This window comes from Prunus avium, chromosome 6 (genome assembly GCF_965620075.1).
Source record: "Prunus avium chromosome 6, drPruAviu1.hap1.1, whole genome shotgun sequence".
Taxonomy (NCBI): domain Eukaryota; kingdom Viridiplantae; phylum Streptophyta; class Magnoliopsida; order Rosales; family Rosaceae; genus Prunus; species Prunus avium.
The window spans coordinates 14,009,930-14,031,111 of record NC_142289.1 but is presented as its reverse complement, the minus strand read 5'-3'; the positions used below and the strand labels follow the sequence as shown (position 1 = coordinate 14,031,111).

Below are 21,182 nucleotides of genomic sequence, written 5' to 3'. Positions count from 1 at the left end.
AGCTGCCGACACTAAATCACAAAAGTCTCACTCTTATCCAATAACTACTACAAAAAAGTGACTCCCTTTGCAAGAAGGAACCATCATTATTAAAAGGTGATGTTTATTTTGGTAGTTCATCAATTTGTTAGACTAATTTCAACATGGACCACTTTTGATGGGTGTTTTTAACATTTGCCTAAAAATTTAAAGAGAGCTACAGTACAACTCAAAATTTTGAAAGAGATTTCAATCCTATATTGAATACAAAATAGATGTTCCTGTGCTAGATTTTTACAACAAATAATGTAATTAAACTTGGTTCAACAATTTTTCTTTTCTTCCCTTGCAGCCTCCTGCTTGGTATATTTACTGAAGCACCCACAAGACAAGCACCAATGACTATGGCCTGTGAACTCCTCTAGTTGCACCACAGCCCATTATAGAGGAAGGCAATTTTCCCACCTTATCAATTCCTGATTCAAACACCACACCCATTCCCATATAGAAATGAGACTCTATGTGGCAATGAAACGCCCAAGCCCCTGGATTATCTGCCCTGAATCTCAAAGCAGTCCACCCATAACGATGAACAGGCACAGTATTCTTCATGATAGGGTTCACCAAATTGTACTTCTTTGGATCATTGAACGTGTCAAACTTGCCCTCCCCATATCCCAGGACCCAGAAATCGTGCCCATGAAGATGCCATGGGTGCGTCTCGCTGTTGTTCGGGTTCATGGTGTTGGCATTTTGGAGTATAAGGTCCACTGTTGTATTGAACTGGAGCCTATAAATCCCATTGCTTACTGTAGCATTTGTGTAGTTTGGTGTCTTGTAAATGTCATAGTTTACAAAGTCGTACCCGTCAGGTGGAGATGTTTGATCAAATGCCTCAGTCAAGTTCTGCTTGAGGGCAATGAGATAAGGTGTGTGAGGATGAGTGAATGAGACATTGTTGACTGACCAGCGGACATAACCGTTGACTTTGTTTTGTGTGTTGAGAAGCACAATCACTCTGTCTGAGGTTGGGGGAGGGGTGTGGATGAAGCCTTGGTGTGCTTTGATGGCAAGACTTTGATCCAATCGGGCGCGTACGTTGTCCCAAGCAGGGCCTGCTGGGGGTACCGCCGGAGGAGATCTCCTCGGGTGGTTTGGATAGTAATTGAGAATGGCTAAACCAGGTGGGGTGGTGGCATTTCGGGTAACCACATTTGTTGTCATCCAATAATTTCTTGAAGGGTCTTGGTCTGCTTTTATTAGCACAGAATATGTCTCACCAGAATATAAGAACAGGTTCTTCACAACAAATGGCTCAACATAATGCCCGTCTGCCTCAACCACTGTCATATTATGGCCCTGCAACATGGACAAGTTTTGTTAATTATATGCTAATACTTAAAATTATGCAGATTGTGTTCTGCATACTACATGAACATAGATAAATTAGTACCTCTATTTGAAAACTGAGGGCAGACAGAGCAGTCAAGCTAGCAACCCTTAGTCGATACGTCTTGCCAGGGACGACTGTCATTGCGTAAGGGGAGCATTCGGGGTTCGTTGCATTACAAACATCAGGGTCTAAGCTTGGAGTGGTCAGTGTGGAGCAGTCGAATCTTCCTTTTCCTTGTATCAAAAGCGACTGAAATTTTGGCCAAAAGGAAAACCCATTAGCAAGTGCATTGACAGCAGCAAACAGTAAACTAGTAAATTCTATTTGTTACCCAAAAACTGAATTGAGAGGCAATTAATTACCTGAGGTTCCCCAACCCAGGCAAACTTAAGGGAGGACAGCCCAGCTGCGTGTTCATAAGTGCTCTTGTGGTACCAATCATTAAGTATGATGCTTCGATCATAATCGTAAGAAAAAGGCTCTGATTCTCCATCAGGAAGCGCTACACGGATCGAACCATATAAACCAGCTTCTCTCTGCATTCCATAATGAGCATGGTAGAGGTATGTTCCAGGCTGCAAAAGGCAATTTAATCATACATGGAGATCAGTATAAATTATTAATTCAACAACAACAACAATCTGTCTACCATGAAAATTATGTCCTACTTACCCTATCAACCACAAACTGATATTTGAAGGTGTCTCCAGGCACTATTGGGCATTGAGTCACACCTTCAGTTCCATCACTCCATGGTGTTCCAATCTGCAACCGAAAAAAGAAGCACACTTTCAGATGCTATGAAACATAAAAAAAAAGTTTGCTGATCAAATAACAAATAAATAGGAATTGAGGAAATTACGACGATTGTACCTGTCGAATTCCATGCCAATGTATGGCTACATTTTCTGTCCATAAACTGTTTGTAAGCTCAACAATGATGGTGTCTCCCTGCTGAGCAAGTATGGTTGGTCCAGGAGATCTACCATTAATGGTTAGGACCAGCTTCTTGAAGCAATCAGGGGACTTGTACTCATACTTCACCTCCCATTTGTAATGCCTAATTCTAGCCTCCACTGCTGGAACCTCAACCAAAGACAAGAACAGAAACAAAGCCAGAAATAACTTTAAAATGCAACCATTTCTCTGTAAAAGCTCAACCATTTCTCTTTGGAACCTTTAGAAGCTCACTGAAAAAACTGCAGTGACTCTATTTGAAAGTTGATGCAATAATAATAATATTGGGCGCTGTTGCTTCCTCAAACTCAAATTGGCGCTTTTTGTAAAAGTGCTAGCTGCTTCAATTGCTTTTCCCCCTCCAGCTCTATATGTAGTGTCTGAGTCTTTGGTCAAACATGGTGGCTAAAGACTTGATCAATTACTGGGCATTTTCCTGTTTATGAGCTTGTGAAAGTGCTAGCTGCTTCAATTTTCCTGTTTGGCGCGTTTTGTGAAAATGCTAGCTGCTTCAATTGCTTTTCCCCCTCCATCTCTATATGTAGCGTCTGAGTCTTTGGTCAAACATGGTAGCTACAGACTCAATCAATTACACAGTGAAACCATGAAATTACTGGGTATTTTCCTATGAAGCTGACCTCTTCAAAATTATTTGCAAACATCAGGAAGGTGGAAGAGATCCTTAGGAATTTGTCAAACCAACTCCATGTGCCAAGTTGTATTTTTATGTTTCTTTTTGGCTCCGAAATGTTGTGCTATATCATGTCAAGACAAGAGAAAGTAATTAAGAAAACGCGTTGTTTCAGGCTTTGGTTTTGCAGCAATAAGAAGACATACTATACTATGGATATAAGCTTATTTGAGATGAATTTTTTTGTGGGGTTCATTATACTTTGTATTTCAACCATTCGAACAAAATATATTTTTTTTCTTTATTCATAAAAGCGATATAAACACATTAATTAATAAAAGGACAACCATTTGATTGAGAAGTTGGATTAAATATCTTATCGAATTACACTTGTGTATTTTATATGGCGGAAAAAAGTGCATACGTATCCCTCTACTTTATCCTATCTACACAAGTGATCGGGTGGTCTATTTTGTGACCCTATTAAGTATTATTATTTAAGAAATATCATTGTGAGACCTTTATGGTGTAGGGTTCAGGAGGCCCCTCGCCTTAGCTGGAGCTTCATCAAAGTTTGCTCTGCATTGACCCGTTGACCAATGGATGAAAGTGATGCTGCCAGAAAATAGTAATAAGCATGGTGCCCAATCCAAACATATCCATGCATGATTACCCCACCATTCCCAGTATGGAACTAATTAGTACTCAAAAATGGGTTTTTACATGTAAGTCTATAAATAGGGTCCAAAATTTATTAGTTTATATAAATTATAATTGAATTAATACATTAGTTTTATTAGTTATATGATTAAAATAATATATATATTGTAGTTTCAATACCCTTGAATAGATAACATAAGTTATACAAATAATTTGACATGAAATAGGATTGTCTTTCAATTGCTACAAAAATGAAACTACAACAGCAAAATTGACGGAATTGAAACTACAGGATTAAAAGTGGTTGAAGTGTCAAACTACAAGAACCAAAAGTAACTTTTGGCCTTATAATAAAACCCAATTGAGAGGTGTTTGTACAATCAAACACTAAATAAACTGTTTAAATCAAAGGAGGCTATAGACAAAACGGTGCATAGAGTTTATTAGGTCACCAACACTCAGACATCGTCTTCTTCGAGAGGCGCACAGTGTCACCTCTACAAAATTTCAGGAAAAAAAATCCTTGTCGTAGCTTTGAGTCAAAACACACAAGAAACCACATCCCAAACGCTTAAATTCCAATTCAAAATCTTTCTAGGTTTTCTCTATCTCTCTGTTTATCTCTCTTTGAGGCATTTAGCCAAAAACATGGTGACCACCAGCAGGGGGTATATTCTGGCCTCTCCAAAGGATCCGGCAAGGGGACTGTGCAACTTACACTTTTGTGGGTCCGCCACTACTCACGTAATCCTCATAAAATAGAAGTTTTTTTTTTTTGGTCAAAATCGCTGGAAGAATTTAATAATAACGAATAGCAAGGTTTACATCGGAGGCAAGAATAGTAAAAAGCCAGTCAGTTCCAAGATGATCCCAAACATGATTACCCCCGTGTTTAGAAACGAAACCAGCAACAGTATGGGCAGCTCGGTTACAGGACCTAGGAGCAAACACAAAGGAGGCCCGAGATAGAGAAGCCACTAGCTGCTGGATATCGAAGACAATTCCCTCCAGATCGGACTCTACCGTAGCCTGTCCATTGAGCATTGAGATACCTCTCTGGGTATCCGACTCCACCATTACGTGTGTGAGCTGGAAGTGGGCACATGCACTGAGGGCATGGCGAATAGCGAGAAGTTCCATCATTAGAACAGAGGAGCCACGAAGGTCACCCTCACCCCCAGCACATAACAGTAGACCATGGCTGTCCCTGATAACCCAGCCGACTCCTCCCCGCAATAGTTGAGCAGACCATGCGGCGTCGCAATTCACCTTGAGAAGACCCAGCAGAGGTTTACACCAACTTTGGGCTATGGAGCTACTGATAGCCTGAAGAGGTTGAGGCTGAATCTCCTGCTTAGCAACACGGTACTCAGAGACTTGGTTGAGCAAGAGGTGAGTAGCCTCAATGGGATCAGCTTTCGCACCTTCAAAGACAGCCAAGTTCCTGGTTTTCCAGATTCGCCACAGCCCAAAAACAAACCATTGGATGGCCTCCGCTGCATGCTCAGATGAACTGAGCGTCATCACCATATATCGCCAAGTAGAAATAAAATCCTCCCCTGCTAACCGGGTCACATCCAGTTGGAGAGGGCTTGCAAACCAGAATGCACGTGCAAAGTCACATTGGAAAAAAAATGTGAGCTTGAGTTTCGTCCTGTAGACCACATAGGCCACACTCTCCGGTGCAAGATACCCGTTGCTTACGCAAATCTCATAAAAAGAAGTTCACTTAACACCAATATAATAGAAACACAAAACCCTTTAAACCCATACCAATATATATATATATATATATATATATATATATATATATATATATATATATACTAGCCTCTCCGCACGTGCGAGAGGCTTTTTTTTTTAAATTTAAAATTTCTTTTAAAATTAAAAAAGATAATGAGTAGTTGTTTTCCATAAAAATAGGATTCGTTATCCGATTTTATATGGCGGAAAAAAGTGCATACGTATCCCTCTACTTTATCCTATCTACACAAGTGATCGGGTGGTCTATTTTGTGACCCTATTAAGTATTATCCTCTACAATAAGTATTATGTAAGAAATATCATTGTAACCTTTATGGTGTAGGTTCACGAGGCCCCTCGCCTTAGCTGGAGCTTCATCAAAGTTTGCACTGCATTGACCCGTTGACCAATGGATGAAAGTGATGCTGCCAGAAAATAGTAATAAGCATGGTCCCCAATCCAAACATATCCATGCATGATTACCCCACCATTCCCAGTATGGAACTAATTAGTACTCAAAAATGGGTTTTTACATGTAAGTCTATAAATAGGGTCCACAATTTATAATTGAATTAATACATTAGTTTTATTAGTTATATAATTAAAATAATATATATTGTAGTTTCAATGTCTAAGTGTCAAATTACAGAGACCAAAAGTGACTTTTGGCCTTATAATAAAACCCAGCTGAGAGGTGTTTGTACAATCAAACACTAAACAAACCGTTTAAATCAAAGGAGGCTATAGACAAAATGGTGTGTAGAGTTTACTAGGTCACCAATATTCAGACATCATCTTCTTCGCGAGGCGCACAGTGTCACCTCTATAAAATTTCAGGAAAAAAAATCCTTTGTCATGGCTTTGAGTCAAAACACACAAGAAACCACATCCCAAAAACTTAAATTCCAATTCAAAATCTTTCTGGGTTTTCTCTATCTCTCTGTTTATCTCTCTTTGAGGCATTTAGTAAAAAACATGGTGGCCACCAGCAGGTGGGGCATATTACGACCTCTCCAAAGGATTTCTGGCAAGAGAAGGTGCAGTTGCACCTTTTTATTACATTTTTGTGGGTCCGCCACTGGTTATGTAATCCTCATAAAATAGAAGTCCACTTAACACCAATACAATAGAAATACAAAACCCTTTAAACCCATACCAGCATATATATATATATACTATTTTAATCATATAACTAATAAAATTAATGTGTTAATTCAATTATAATTTATATAAAATTAATAAATTATATATTATTTTAATTGTCTTATCTTTGCCATATCCAAATTCTAATTTTTGAAGAATTTCCGAATGGCTGTGTTGTACTGTATCGTATTTTTTACCTGTACAACATAGGTTTTGAGTTTTTAGGAATTTATCTCGGGTTTTGGATTGTCCCTTTTTTTGGTGCTTTTAACATTTTAAACGTTGTCCTTTCTTTGAAAAATTTCTGAGTCTGCCAATGTATGTGAGTGATATGTTTGGCTTAGAAATAGTGAGATGTTATTGGGACTCTGTCCTTTTTTATTTTTTATTTTTGTAATCTCAGGTTATTGATATGATTTTCAATCACACTTAGTAACAGATTCAGGATTTGTACTTTCAGGGGTCATGGTGTAAAAAGATCAAAGTCTCTAATAAAACTATCACATATCAAAAAGTCATCATTAATATCAATTTCATATGGTAAAGCAAAGGGTGCGGGTTGGAGGTTGGGGGTTAGGGTGAGAACTAGGGATTTTAGGTTTTAGAGGGGGAATGTCAGGCTGTATTGGGGGGAAATCATCGCTGTTTTTGGCCAGGTTAATTAAAAAAAATTGATGTGCTTAAGTCAAAACTACGACGTTAAAAAAATAAAGGTTTTTTATCACAAATGGTCCTTGACGTTTATGAAATTATCACGAATGGTCCTTGAGGTTTTTTTGTGACACTAATAGTCCTTAACGTTTGGACTTTTTATCACAAATGGTCCTTGCCGTCAAAAATTCTGTTATGTGTATGATGTGGAAGATAAGTGGAGCCCACATGTACAATCACATCGTGACATATGGATTAAATAAATAAATAAATATTTTTTTATTATGAAAATCCATTAAAAATTGCTACATGAAGAATTGTCAACCCTGTTTCATGGACTTAGCCTGCTTTCTAAGATATATCTACAGGTGACTCAGAGGTTCAGAACATAAATTGTCAAGGTCTTCAACTGAAATTTCCATGGCACTTGCATGTAGGCTTGGTGATGAAGAAAACGGTCAAGTGTTTTGTCATGGGTCTTGAATTGGAGCTTTCGTGGTATATTCAGATAGATTTTTGGACATCATGAAGAAAAGATGTCGATGTAGACAAGTTTTAAAATAGTTAAAACTGATTATTCTATATGAACGGAGAGATCAACAATGGTTCATGAAGAAGATGTCGATGTAGGGAAGTTTTAGTCATTGATAAAAATAAAAAAAACAGTTGTTGGCATCTTCCGTGCCCATGCATTCAACTTTTACGTCATTTTTCCCTTGTTCTAGTACATCAATTCCACCGGAGCTCATAATTATGTTTCAGTCATCAAAGAGAGAATATATATATATATATCAAGCAAAAGGCAGAGAATGGTGAAACATTCAAAATACCAGAAAATGCCCTTGGTTAATGCAAACATTAAGAATTGAAATTATTAATTAAATGAGGATAATATGGTAAATTCACACTTTTTCATATTTAAAAAAATAAAAATAAAAATAAAAATCAGATAATGGATCCTATTTTTATAGAACACAACTACCCATTATCTTTTTTAATTATAAAATAAATTTCAATTTTTAAAAAAAAAACCTCTCGCAGGCGCAGAAGCGCGTGCAGAGAGGCTAGTATATAATTATGTTTCATCTCTTTCTCTATGTGATTTGCAACTCAATATAATGATTTTTATATCCTATGATTTAATCGTCGTCGTACCAAAGTTGTAACTTGAATGAGAGTATTTTATAAATCGATTTCTTATACTAGTGATATAGATAAACCCTACACCATTTAATTTCTATAAACAAACAAAAAGAAAATCAAAAAATGACAACTAGCTCTATTGAATTTAATTTTGATTATTAATTTACTTTGATGCCTTATTGAGTGTTCTGGTTTTTTTTATGAGGTTTTGGGGTTGTGCTTGTTTTAAGAAATCAATGGTAGTTTTGTAGTATATAAGAAGTTCGAAGCCTCTTTGTTATGTTATAAATAGGTTTTGGGTGTGTTTCTAAAGTCAATTTCATGTAGAATTTTTTTATAATTTGGACCCCTATATTATGTATAATAGTGAATCTCCCAACATGAGATCAGAGAGAGAGAGAGATGGGAATAGAAAGATGAGGTTTTTTGTGTTGGTAAGTAAACTGATTTAAAATGTAAAGAAATAAAGGAATAAAAGAGGCTAACCCCAACAAGAGAGAAAAAAAAACATATAAGAATCAAGGCGCAGACACGCGTCAAACACAAAGCTAGGAAAAAGTAGACAACTATAATAAGAACAAGTAACTTTGAAAAGTGACAAGGATCAAGCTATAATATAAAGTCAAGTAAATCAAATATAAGAATGACAAGCGTTGCAAAATGTTAAGAAGGGTCAGTTGACTGCGTATTCCTTGAGTTGACATTGACAATTACTTTGTTTTTTGTTAGATTACGTAGCAATATAGCAACGTACTTCATCAAATACAATGCCAATTCAACAATCCTGCAATAAACCCAGTCTCAAATTTGTGAATTACTTCATATATCAAAGATGGAATAATGACAGTCTAGAGAAAGAAAAATAGATATAATAATATGAGTATCGATACTATGTGGTTATTTATTCTTATCAGGATTAAAAAATTTGTCAAGAAAATCAAAGGATGGGTAATTTTCACTTTATTACCAAAAAGTTTATCGAATTTCACAAATTTTCACTTAAATTTTGTTTTTGTCAATTTTATACTTAAACATTGATTTTCCTATCACATTCATACCAAGCAAAACCCATTATTTTTGCATGACTGTCAATTTTTTGCTAAATGGTGGTGTGGCTTAATAACGGGCTCATGTCATCACGTGCATGAAAAAATTAATTAATTAACTAAAAATCAAAAACTCCCACTTAGACCCGGATCCGGATCCTCTGTTTTAATTTTATCTGTCATGATCTGCTTGACTTTTCATCTCCATATGACACCTCATTAAAAATTTAATCTAAGGGATTTAAAGTTTGACACATCATCTATAAAATAAAAATCCAATTTATTAACAAACAAAAAAATCCTAATTGAACTATCAAGAAACTTAACTCCTGCAAAAAAAAATTTCTATCTCATTTCTGTTCAACATCCCTCCTTTTCAACTATTTTTCTCTTCTTTCTTTCTCTGCAGCTTTTCCACCCAATTGCACAATTTTTTTTTATGGGAGAAAATGCAATTTTCTTATTTTGTATTGGTTTGATTAAAGACAACTTTTTGTACTTCTTTTGTTGGTTTGTTTGTTGTAATCCTGAGTCTTTTTTTCTTTATTGTGCTCCCTACACCCTGTTGGATTTGATCGTTTAGACGTTTTTTTAGCTTTGTTTCTCCTGATGATACCAAAACATTGAAATCCAATTCAAAGCCAGACAGAAACCCAACTAGTTTCGGTGAGAAAGGGGAAGTTTTGAATTGTTGCAGAGATAGGAAGAAAACCAAAAAAATATAATTTTAAAAAAAGAAAAGAGAGAGGAGAAAATCACAAAGACAGAAAGAGAGGAAGAGAGAAGAGAGAGGGGAAGCGAGAGAAGAGAAGAAACTGGTGAGAGGAGACGTGCTCGTCGAGAGAAGAGAGAAGAGGCGTGTCTCTGGAAAAGACTTGGATTCTAAACCCACATCTGGGCTTGGGTTCTGGAGCCATAGTTATTTGGGACATGGATCTCATGCCCATATCCAATCCAAGACTAATTTTTTGGTGAAAACCAAGGTATCTCCCGCGCGATTGCGGGGACTAACCCTCGAGGTACTGTCGGGCGCAAAGCGGAGACCTCTCCCAACAAAGTCTGCTCTATTCGCAAGCGCCTGGGATCGAACCCAGGACCTCTTGTTTAAAGGATCCAAGCCCCTTCCACTTGGACCAACTCCTGTTGGTAATCCAAGACTAATTTAAGCTCACCAAACAATGGCTAGAATCCATATCCATTTTAAGTGAAAATATCCAATCCAGTCCAGCTTACAAAAGATACAGAGAGGCTAGAGGGTTAAAGGGGTCGTGTAATGTAAAATGGTTCAACCTGTCTCTAAGAGATGTGAGCCCAAGTCCTACACAGTGATGGGCTTTTTCAGTAAGCGTGAAAGGCCAGCTTTATATGAAATAGGGAAAGGGAATGAGGGGGTTAAAACGGAGCCACTGCAAATCCAATTTTTTAGGAGCCCCAAATTTTTTGCCCGTGCATGTATGAAATAAGTATGTTAAACGTAAATTTCCTTACTGAGTTTGAGCTTAGCTCGGTTGGTTGATCGTGTTTTACATCCCACACGAGCGGTATTGGACATGTGGATTTCACCTAAATAACACATCAACAATAACAGAATTTTCGACGGAAGTTGACGATATGGACCAATTTAATATACCCTAGTTAATCTCGAGAACCAATCATGTGATGAAAAAATATAAATGGCCAAAGGTGATAATTTCGTGAACTTCACAAACTATTTGTGAAAATAATTGTGTTTTTTTTTTTTAATACAAGTGATAGTGAGAAAGGGGAATCAAACTAAAACCTTAGGTGCATGGGTAAATGTTCTTAACCGATTGAGCTACAACCCCATTGCTTTGTGGAACTGATTTTTATAAAAGAGCAAAAAAGATTTTAAACAGAAGCCATCAAGTTCCAAAAGAAAAGAAAAATACTATCTTGGAAAAAAATAATAATAATTACTGCACGAATTGGAAATTATGCTCCAGGACGTTAGAACTAATGCAACACAATTCAATAAAATTAGGATTAAATATTTTTTTGTCACTGAGTTTTATACTAATTTCAATTTAGTCATTGAAAAAAATTTATTTCAATTTATTTATCAAATTTTACTTTAATTTAGTCACTGAATTGAAAAAAAAAAATTGTGAATTGGAAATTACATTCCAAGACATTTGAAAGTAATGCAACACCAGTCAATAAAATTGATAATTCCAATCAGCAATGCCACCAGTTTCCTGATTCCTCGTTTGGTTTTTTATTTATTTTTTTTTCTGAAATACTTTTACATTAAACTCAAAGGAGGGGGAATCTCGATTCTCTCTACTCCAATTTCCACCACAAGGAGGACGCCAACCAATAACTTGGCCAATCGCCAGAGGTAAGAAATGTCTTCCCATTCTTTCTGATTCAGTTGGTTTGATCTTTTTTGTATGGGTAAGCAATTAGCTTGCATGGAAAGAAAAAGACATATTCTTACCATGAAGGGCATTTTGTTTTGCTGGAAATGTAAAACTGATTGGGTTCTTGTTATTTTATGTACTGTAGTTTCTTGTTTCTGGTTTCCTGTATTTAGGTAAGTTGATTGCAGAAACATTTTCAAAATTAAATTAATAAGAAAATGCTACCAAAACTGTTGTCAAATTGCAATTTTTTCTTTATTCTTTATATTCTTACTTGAATGCGTTGATAGAAACAAATGGTAAAATTATTATATGCAGCAACATAGAGGCTCTTCATTTCTAGGGAGCCAAATTCCAAATCTTTAAAATGGGGAGATTGATAGGGTGCACTGGAGCTCCATCTTTGTCTTACTTCTCAAAAGAGCTAAAGAAAAGAGATAGCTAGAGTCATTTTCATTGGAGATGCTCTAAAGCTTTTAGCTAATTTTGTTCTTATATTTGATTTTGCATTCAAGAATGAGGATAGTAGGACTGACAGGTGGAATTGCGTCCGGGAAGAGCACCGTCTCAAATCTCTTCAAGGCCCATGACTTTCCCGTCGTTGACGCAGATCTTGTTGCTCGTGTAAGTAATGATCAAACCCTTAATACTGTTATATTGAAATCATAAAAGATTTATGGCAGTACATTCTTTTTAGCTAGTTCATTGACAGAGGATATTTCAGGATGTATTAAAGAAGGGCAATACTGGCTGGAAAAAGGTTGTTTCAGCATTTGGAGATGACATTTTACAACCTGATCGAGAAGTTGATAGGCCTAAACTAGGCCAAATTATATTCTCTAATCCCGAAAAGCGCAAACTTCTGAATCGGTACTTACCCTTTTGCAGATAGTTCCATTTTTCTTTTGTGTTTGAATTGAGATTATCACTTAGTAATACTATTAGCTGTATGATTTTACTTCCTAATTCAACATTATCCCTGGTGCAGTTGAGTAAATCATAATCTTTTACAAATCTAGTCACCATTGAATACAAAAAGACTCACTCATTGTCAATCTGTGAATGCTGGGTTCCCACTTATGGTTTTAAATTTATATAATTCAGGTCCTGTAATACTCACCAAGTATTGACTTGTCCAAGTTAAAATTCCATTAGTCAAAATTGCCAAGATTTTGTTATAATATTCCTGGTAATGGTAATGCCTTATCAGAGATCCTGTGTTGGATTAGTTTATAACACAAGTTCCATGTCATATCAGTTTCAAAGTCTAGTTTTAATATTTTTGTAGAGTGCTGGCTCCTTACATATGGTTTGGAATCTTTTGGGAAGTTTTGAAGCTATGGATGGAGGGGTTTAAGATTATTGTTGTTGATGTCCCTCTATTGTTCGAGGCCAAGATGGACAAATGGACAAAGCCCATTGTTTTGGTATGGGTTGATTCTGAAACACAGCTCCAGAGACTCATGTTGAGGGACAGTACAAGTGAGGATGATGCTCAGAACAAAATAAATGCTCAGATGTCACTTGATTTGAAAAAGACCAAGGCAGACCTAGTGATTGATAATACTGGTTCACTAAAGGATTTAAGAGAACAGTTTCGCAGTATCTTAGTTATCGTCACGAAGCCCTTGACGTGGACTGAATTCGGGTTTTCTAGACGAGGTGTCGCGTTGTTTCTTCTCTCCATTGTTGTAGGTGTTTTGATGTATTTTCAGAGAAGTTTATATATTAGTAGTTTATAGCAACCTTGGAATTGTACTTGGTTGAGATCTTGATCTAAATCTCTCCCTCTTTGATAGAATAAGAACCTTCACTTTGTTTTGTAGCAACAAAGTCTAACGTTATTAAGCCAGAGCTTTGGTTACTTTAGTTTCTTGGTGGTGACTCATTTGAAATCTCACTTAGCTCTATCAATGAGGTTGTGTTTGGGGTATAACGAGATATGCATTATTTATGTGCTATGGTTTCAACTTTATTACCTTCTTTTGGGGCTATCCCACTCCTTGGTTCTAGTCATACAGAAGTGGTCATCTAGATTTTGCTCCATTATGCTTCTTTCTTATAGCCTTTTTTTGGGTTTTTTCAATTTAGTATTATGTACTTACACCCTTACAGTGTGTTTGGATGAAGTAATTCTAATTTTCATGGAAATTGTAAATGACAGAATTTCCAATTACATCATTTAAAAATTGCATCGGTTGCAAATTTCAGCGTTTGGATGTCATATATGCGGAATTTAAGAAATGACATAAATTACAATTTCACCTGTTTGGATAGTCATCACAGAATTAGAATTTACGTAGAAGTAACAACATTCTTTTTTACAACAGTCTTGTATATAAAATATGGAGTGGAATAATTAGCATAGTTCAACACATTATTATTATATATATAATTAGAAAGACTTGTGTAGTACGAAAATTGTCTAACAGCACATACCTCAATTGTTACTAATGTAAAAAATTGCAACTGTAGCTTGTCTAATTTAAAAAAGCATAAACACGTAATTAAAAAAAATGAAGCTAATCATCCTAACCAATGTTTCAACAAAATAGCAAAAATTAAAGATGTCAACTGAATATAAAATGTGTCTACACTCTTGGTGAAATAAACATCAACACCATTCCCTTCTTTCTCTCAATTGGAATTGTCTTTAACATGAGAAACTGTTTCTCATTTTCTATAAACCAAGAGCATGCCTTTAGTTGTTCATCTAGACTAAGATATGGAATTGCAATGATTTCGTTATATACTTCTGTTGGATCAAGCTTTTGTGTAGTAGAATTGATAAAGTGTTCCAAAGATGAAGCCATTTTAGCCACTGAATCAGCAAGAACATTAGTTGTACCTCTTTTTTTGGGTGGGGGGAATATAAGAAAGTTTTTGATTTCTTCTCTTTGGACAACTAGAGCTTGGTGAAACATCATCAACTTGACAACTCTCAAAACCTTGAGTATCACTTTCCAAATCAACAATATTATTGGGATCACTCTCAGGAGTCATAACCTCAACAGCTTCTGCACATGTTTTAGGATCCTCTCCATTAGCTCTATCTTTGCCAGATCATCAACCTGACAACTCCCAAAATGCAATGAGACCACAATTTCAATCCCAATTAATCAACAATATGATCAATTAATACAAATTCAATTAATTGAAAAATAGTAGGGGCAACCAAGCACATAGCAGGGGCAAGCACCTTGCAAGTTTAAAAATAAATAATCCATATGGTTTAGTAAACAACTTCAATAGGAATTCGAAATCTAATCCTTCTCAATCCAACTCCTCGTCAATCCAATTCATCCTCAATTCAATTCCTTATAATCCAATTATGGATTAGTAAACATGCCATCAATATGTTTTTGTTATTTTTAGTATTTTATTGAACTTTAAAAATAAATAAATAAATTCCCACATGTGCCACCACCTTGCAAGTTGCAACACATTTTCAAGCACACCTTGCAAGTTGCAACACATTTTCAAGATGAAATATTTTGTTATAAAAATTGAAAACATGTCTTAAGTGTGCAAGTCATTTCGCGTATCTCAAAACAACATATAACCAAGGTCGTTGTTTTTTTATTTTAATATTTTAATAATCTGAAAAACAAAGGTCGAGGTTTAATATTGATTCTTGACTAGTTGGACTCATCCCAAATTAAAAAAGAGAAGAACATCTTAACTAGTCACACACCCTTGCACACCCACCCCACTGCCTGCTTGAATTTTTGTACTCACCTTGCACACCCACCCACTGCCTGCTTGAATTTTTGTACTCACCTTGCACAACCCACCCACTGCCTGCTTGAATTTTTGTACTCACCTTGCACAACCCACCCACTGCCTGCTTGAATTTTTGTGCTCACCTTGCACACCCACCACTGCCGAAATTAGGTAGGCATGTGCTGTTGAATTATAGTCATGTTTGTCAGCATGACAATTACCCTTCAGGATGGATCTACATAATTATATGGTTGCCTAGTCTAATTAATAAAAATTCGTACTTAACAAAATACAAGATCAAAATTAAATCACCTGACCTAGAGAGTTTATCATTTCAGTATTAAACATTTACTTTCATACTTACTATTTGAACTTAAACTTACTTTTTTTTTTTCTACACCAACCAAGCTCTTCATGTGCAAACGTGAGTTAAGCGAATTGGCCACAATAGTTAGCCCGATTTTTTACACTCAAGTTCGAATTCTCGTGTCTATCGATTAGAGTTGTTTAGATTATCGTTTCATACAAAGAATATTAGGGATAGGAATTCAAGCACATGACTCTAACTAAAACTCAGGAATTGAAGATGAGAAATTGATATTAGGGATAGGGATAGGGATAGAGTTTGTGCTCAATTACTTCAGCTCCATCCAAACCCTTACGACAATTTGTAACTTAAATGACCTAAATATACCATCTACCAACACCTTGCACAACCTAACCTCAAGTCGCAGTCAATACTCAATTCCATCCATTTTTCCCACCAACCCCAGGACCCCATCTCACTCTGTCTCCTTCCTCTGCTTTAAAATGCAAAAATTTAAAATGCAAGATTCCTCTGATTCACCTAACCCATTCCCAAAAGGAACAATCCAACTCCAACAAAAACACCTCCTCCTCACCAAACCCCCATGGCCGCCTTTTCCCTCCAGACCTCCTCCTCCTCCAGCATTGCTCGTCTCGGTTCCCAAACCCGATTTTCCGGAGCCGATTTTGGTCCAGACCCGAAATCCATAGGTTTCCCTTCTCACCCTCGCTCTAGTCTCGTGCTTCCTCTCAAGCTCACCAACAGTAAGAGCAGATCAAGAGCAGTGGTGATGGCAGTTGCAGTGAGTGGCAATGACCAAACCCAAATAACGGAAGTCGACATCTCTCTGAGCCCAAGAGTCAACTCCCTCAAGCCTTCAAAGACAGTCGCCATTACTGACCAGGCCACGGCTCTCGTGCAAGCCGGTGTACCCGTTATCCGATTAGCGGCTGGTGAACCTGATTTCGATACCCCTTCTGTCATTGCTGAGGTAGCTGCTTGTTTAGCTTCTTACATTGACATCTTAATTTGTGAATTTTGTTGCATTGCCAATTGCCAATAATGGGTTGTTTTGAATTCTTTTTCCTTTTCAAAGGCTGGGATCAATGCAATTCGTGAAGGTTACACAAGGTACACGCCAAATGCAGGGACTTTGGAACTTCGCCAAGCAATTTGTCATAAGCTCAAAGGTACCTTTTTGTTTCTTTCTGGGTTTTTCATGTATGATATGTAGTGTATGATTTCACATCTGGAGTTGTAAGTAACGGTTAGGCTTTTGTAGAGGAGAATGGGATCTCTTACACACCTGATCAGATCGTAGTTAGCAATGGAGCCAAGCAGAGTATTGTTCAAGCAGTGCTTGCAGTTTGTTCCCCAGGAGATGAGGTCAATTGCTCTATACCCAATACTCCAACAATCTACTTTAGACTTTATATATTTTATGGATTCGTTTATATCATTTTCATTCATTTCAGATTCGAACTGTATTAGTGGAGTGGAAAGAAACCAAGTGTCAGTTCAATAATTAAGAAATGCTTTTTTTTTTCCTTTCTGCTTCGTTGCTTTTAGGTGTTATTGTTAGTGGTCATAAATGCATTGTAGCGAGTACCTGTGAAGGTGACTCACATTTGCCAAAAACCATGTATCTCCAGGTTATAATTCCAGCTCCATTTTGGGTGAGTTACCCGGAAATGGCAAGGTTGGCCGATGCAACTCCTGTAATTCTTCCCACGAGCATCTCCGACAATTTTCTCTTGGATCCAAAACTTCTGGAATCCAAACTCACTGAAAAGTCAAGACTTCTGATTCTTTGTTCTCCATCCAACCCAACAGGATCTGTATACCCCAAGAAATTGCTTCAGGAGATTGCTCAAATTGTAGCAAGGCATCCCAGGCTTCTGGTACACTCACTCTACCTGAACTGAAAGACCTGTACTTTATTACCTCAACCTTAACATTTTGAATCCTGAATTTTCGGTTACTGTTTTGTTCAGGTTATTTCTGATGAAATATATGAACACATAATTTACACACCAGCAACTCACACAAGCTTTGCATCTTTGCCGGGCATGTGGGAGAGGACTCTGACAGTCAATGGCTTTTCTAAGGTAAGTATATGGCTAACACCTTGCTGATTTCATACTCCTCTGGCGTAAAGGTGGCTCGTCCGAGTTAAATCTTGATAACTGTTAAAAAGAAGAAAAAAAACCCTGAAGTGGTAGGTTTGATTCTAAAGGTTGACATTTAGAAGGTGGTATCTGTAGGCTTTTGCAATGACTGGTTGGCGACTTGGATATCTTGCCGGCCCTAAACACTTTGTTGCAGCATGTGGAAAGATCCAGAGTCAGGTATTTCCTACATTAGAATTCCATATGCATCGTGCAAATATATTTTGCCAATTATTTAACAAGTAATAATGGCACATGTCTGACATTTGCGTTTTTTAAACCTTTTTTGTTAGCTTGTGGCATTCATTAATAGTTTTGGGGTAAAAAGTTTGAAAATGTGCGCACACACAAAATAAGTTCAAAAAAAATCCTTTCAGCCCTTCCACACATAGACTAATTAATAATTTATGGTCTATACATTTGAGTATAATGTTAGTTCCAACAAATTCATTTTGATGTTGCTTGCCATTGTAATTAAAGTTTATTCATTCCTACAATGAAATTTATAAACATGGAATATTTTATGGAAGTTTTAATCTTTTGTTGAATTGTAAAATTACGTGGTCAATAAGCATGTGTGGGATATGTGTTTGAAAATGCGGTAAGAGGTATCATGCATGCATTATATCGAGAGGTACTTAAAAAAAACATACATAATGAGTTTAGTGGACACATCACTTGTTTAATAGTTTATACTGCATCAAGTATAAACTAACAGTCTAACATGTCTTGAATGCTATTGATGGTCAACCACCTTTAAGTAACTAAACACCACTACAGCTGACAGACGGTTCTTAAGGGGCAAAGAACAGCATGGCGCTGCTATCATAATAATTCTTGTCATTGCTTCTTTCTTCTTCAGCTTCCAACACAAGATTATTTTTTTCTCTGTTTTGGGTTGAAGCCACTGATCGTTTTGGACATTGTGCTGAAAAATGTCCTAAGTATTTACATTTCTAACATTGCTGTTCAGTTCTAGTTTTAAAACTAGAGCCAGCACTCTTAGGAATGGGAATCGCCAAATGGCTGGCAGAAGTGGAGCCACCGTGGGATTTTTCAAATTCACTTTCCTTTTGCTTGCATTTGCAACGGATTTTTAAATTCCAATATTCTCTTCTAATGGAGCCTTCTTAAATGTTCCCTTTTGTACTCTTCTTCCATTTGATTAGAAATCCGGATGGGATCATGTCTTGCTGCTAAATCCTTAAGAAATATGAGTATTTAATTCTTTGCAGCATGGATATGGATGCCTTTGTTCCATGGAAAGTCTAATTTTGTCCAAGCTAAAGAACTTATTTGGAATACTCTGTGACCGAGAGACTTCCTGGCAACAATTCTTTGAAGGTCAATGAACTTATTGCTTGTCACCACCTAAAAACTAAATCCAACCTGTATAGCCAATCAAGGTTTACTTCAGAAATGTTGCCCCTTTAGAAATCATCAACTACCAATTTCACACCCCCCCTTTTTACTCCCAATAGCATACGTTCTTCTTGCCATGAGGATGAAGATGATATAATGACTTTCTGTTAAACCCTTAAGAAATATGAGTATTTAATTCTTCGCAGCGCAGATATTGATGTCTTCATTCCATGTAAAGTATAATCTTGTCCAAGCCAAAGAACTTACTGGTTCACTCTGCGACAGAGAGCCTTTCTGGCACCAATTCTTTGAATTTTTGGTGTACGTATTGCTTGGGCAGTGTGTCATAACCATCTGCATGTCATCTCAAGCTTTTGACTGCATACTGAGCTTGTCATAACCACCCCTAGTTTTAACTAATGCACAGCTAATTTATATTTGCAAGTATAACAGAACAAGTCCTAAGTTAAGATCATGGATGGTTAATTCGTATCATTGCAAAAGAAATTGAAGATAATTAAATAATTTGGCCTACATTAGAGGTCAATATTTGGACATGTCTTAAGTATTGGATGAAATTTTGGGATGATCAATATATATACATTACTTTTATTTACATTTGTATGTATGTTTGTGTTTTTGTAGTTTGCTACACACAGCTAACCCGTGTAATATGCCATAGTTCACCTCAGGTGCCAGTAGTATATCACAGAAAGCAGCAGTTGCTGCCCTAGGTCTTGGCTATGCTGGTGGAGAGGCAGTTTCTATTATGGTGAAAGCATTCAGGGAGCGACGAGATTTCTTGGTCAAAAGCTTTGGTGAACTTTCTGGTGTTAAAATTTCAGAACCCAAGGTACCAGATCTGATAATCCGTTTATTTCCTCTTTATTTTTCTCATTTTCCTTTCCCCCTTGTCTGGAGTATAGCAGTCCTTGAGGGATTAAATTTTTTGTATCTTTTTCTTTTTATCCTAATTTCTTCATTATATCACTTCTTACTTTCAGGGAGCTTTCTATCTCTTCATTGATGTCAGCTCTTACTACGGAACAGAGGCTGAAGGATTTGGTAAAATTGAGAATTCGGAGTCCCTATGCCGTTACCTACTTGACAAGGGTCAGGTATGCATTACCAATGGCTGCTTGTAGATTGCTATTCAGGAAGAGCCATATTTTAGTAGTCGTAATAGTTTGAAATCCCTTGATGGTTCCATAAAATGCTGACATGGGATTGGTCACTATCTATATTAAAAATAAAATAAAAGAAGGAAAAGAAAAGGAGTGCATTGAGTAGCAAACTGACTTCAGTTCTTCATACTTGGGTTGTCATTGATTTACAGGTTGCACTAGTTCCAGGGGATGCATTTGGAGATGATACCTGCATACGAATATCCTATGCAGCATCCCTCACAACCCTGCAGGCAGCTGTGGAGAGAATTAAGAAAGCACTCTTCGCACTAAAGTAAAGCCTGTCTTCCACGTTTAAATTAAGCAAAATCATTACTGATAATGTTGCAACTGTTGTACTTCGGTGTAAATCTGCACTCTATTAATTGTTTCGAAACTAAGCATAAGTTGGTCCTGTAGGGGACAGTCTAAAATAATTTTTCCGGTGCTGTATTCAACAGTTATGCAATCAAAGGCATACGTTCCTTTTTTGTTTTGTTTTTTTTTTTTGGGTTAAATGAAAGGTGTATGTTGAATTGTATTTTAAGGATTCTAAACTCATTTTTGGGAATGGTCTTCTCTTAGAAACTACTGGAATCTGGCATTTTCTTTGGAAATATGATCAACAAAATTTAAGTTTTGGAAGCTGAAATATAAGGCTATAGTAATCATTAAGAATTAGTATATATTTCAAAAGAAAACAGAGAATGAGGTTAGAAAACGCAACTCTAC

General features: G+C 36.6%; 4 protein-coding genes across 4 annotated transcripts; 2 read left to right on the top strand and 2 right to left on the bottom strand.

Moving 5' to 3' along the window:
• Positions 1 to 214: 214 nt before the first annotated feature.
• On the bottom strand, positions 215 to 2,801 carry LOC110758783 (Cupredoxin superfamily protein). The gene is made up of 5 exons (XM_021960701.2): positions 2,246 to 2,801; positions 2,045 to 2,137; positions 1,735 to 1,947; positions 1,433 to 1,621; positions 215 to 1,338 (listed from the first exon to the last, which is right to left on the bottom strand). Exons 1-5 carry the CDS (start codon positions 2,534 to 2,536, stop codon positions 382 to 384), a joined length of 1,743 nt encoding a protein of 580 aa, XP_021816393.2. The 5' UTR covers positions 2,537 to 2,801; the 3' UTR covers positions 215 to 381.
• A 1,617-nt stretch (positions 2,802 to 4,418) lies between these two features.
• LOC110758782 (uncharacterized) lies at positions 4,419 to 5,144 on the bottom strand. Its single transcript, XM_021960700.2, has one exon. The coding sequence runs from the start codon at positions 5,142 to 5,144 to the stop codon at positions 4,419 to 4,421; it is 726 nt and encodes a 241-aa protein (XP_021816392.2).
• A 6,416-nt stretch (positions 5,145 to 11,560) lies between these two features.
• On the top strand, positions 11,561 to 13,543 carry LOC110746972 (dephospho-CoA kinase-like). Its single transcript, XM_021947192.2, has 4 exons — positions 11,561 to 11,705; positions 12,243 to 12,351; positions 12,452 to 12,597; positions 13,016 to 13,543. Exons 2-4 carry the CDS (start codon positions 12,244 to 12,246, stop codon positions 13,467 to 13,469), a joined length of 708 nt encoding a protein of 235 aa, XP_021802884.2. The 5' UTR covers positions 11,561 to 11,705; position 12,243; the 3' UTR covers positions 13,470 to 13,543.
• Positions 13,544 to 16,268: 2,725 nt separating this feature from the next.
• Positions 16,269 to 20,947, top strand: AAT (aspartate aminotransferase). The gene is made up of 9 exons (XM_088255392.1): positions 16,269 to 16,748; positions 16,854 to 16,947; positions 17,040 to 17,143; positions 17,410 to 17,658; positions 17,752 to 17,865; positions 18,022 to 18,105; positions 19,970 to 20,140; positions 20,292 to 20,405; positions 20,624 to 20,947. The coding sequence occupies exons 1-9, from the start codon at positions 16,362 to 16,364 to the stop codon at positions 20,747 to 20,749; spliced, it is 1,443 nt and encodes a 480-aa protein (XP_088111518.1). The 5' UTR covers positions 16,269 to 16,361; the 3' UTR covers positions 20,750 to 20,947.
• The last annotated feature ends 235 nt before the right edge of the window (positions 20,948 to 21,182 follow it).

Coding starts and splice junctions, on each gene's coding strand:
- LOC110758783 (XM_021960701.2), bottom strand. CDS start 2,536: ATGGTTGAGCTTTTACAGAGAAATGGTTGCATTTTAAAGTTATTTCTG. Junction 2,138..2,245: donor ATTGGCATGGAATTCGACAG/GTACAATCGTCG, acceptor TTTCGGTTGCAG/ATTGGAACACCATGGAGTGA. Junction 1,948..2,044: donor ATCAGTTTGTGGTTGATAGG/GTAAGTAGGACA, acceptor TGCCTTTTGCAG/CCTGGAACATACCTCTACCA.
- LOC110746972 (XM_021947192.2), top strand. CDS start 12,244: ATGAGGATAGTAGGACTGACAGGTGGAATTGCGTCCGGGAAGAGCACC. Junction 12,352..12,451: donor ACGCAGATCTTGTTGCTCGT/GTAAGTAATGAT, acceptor AGGATATTTCAG/GATGTATTAAAGAAGGGCAA. Junction 12,598..13,015: donor AAGCGCAAACTTCTGAATCG/GTACTTACCCTT, acceptor ATATTTTTGTAG/AGTGCTGGCTCCTTACATAT.
- AAT (XM_088255392.1), top strand. CDS start 16,362: ATGGCCGCCTTTTCCCTCCAGACCTCCTCCTCCTCCAGCATTGCTCGT. Junction 17,866..18,021: donor CAGTCAATGGCTTTTCTAAG/GTAAGTATATGG, acceptor TGGTATCTGTAG/GCTTTTGCAATGACTGGTTG. Junction 20,406..20,623: donor ACCTACTTGACAAGGGTCAG/GTATGCATTACC, acceptor ATTGATTTACAG/GTTGCACTAGTTCCAGGGGA.
- LOC110758782 (XM_021960700.2), bottom strand. CDS start 5,144: ATGACGCTCAGTTCATCTGAGCATGCAGCGGAGGCCATCCAATGGTTT.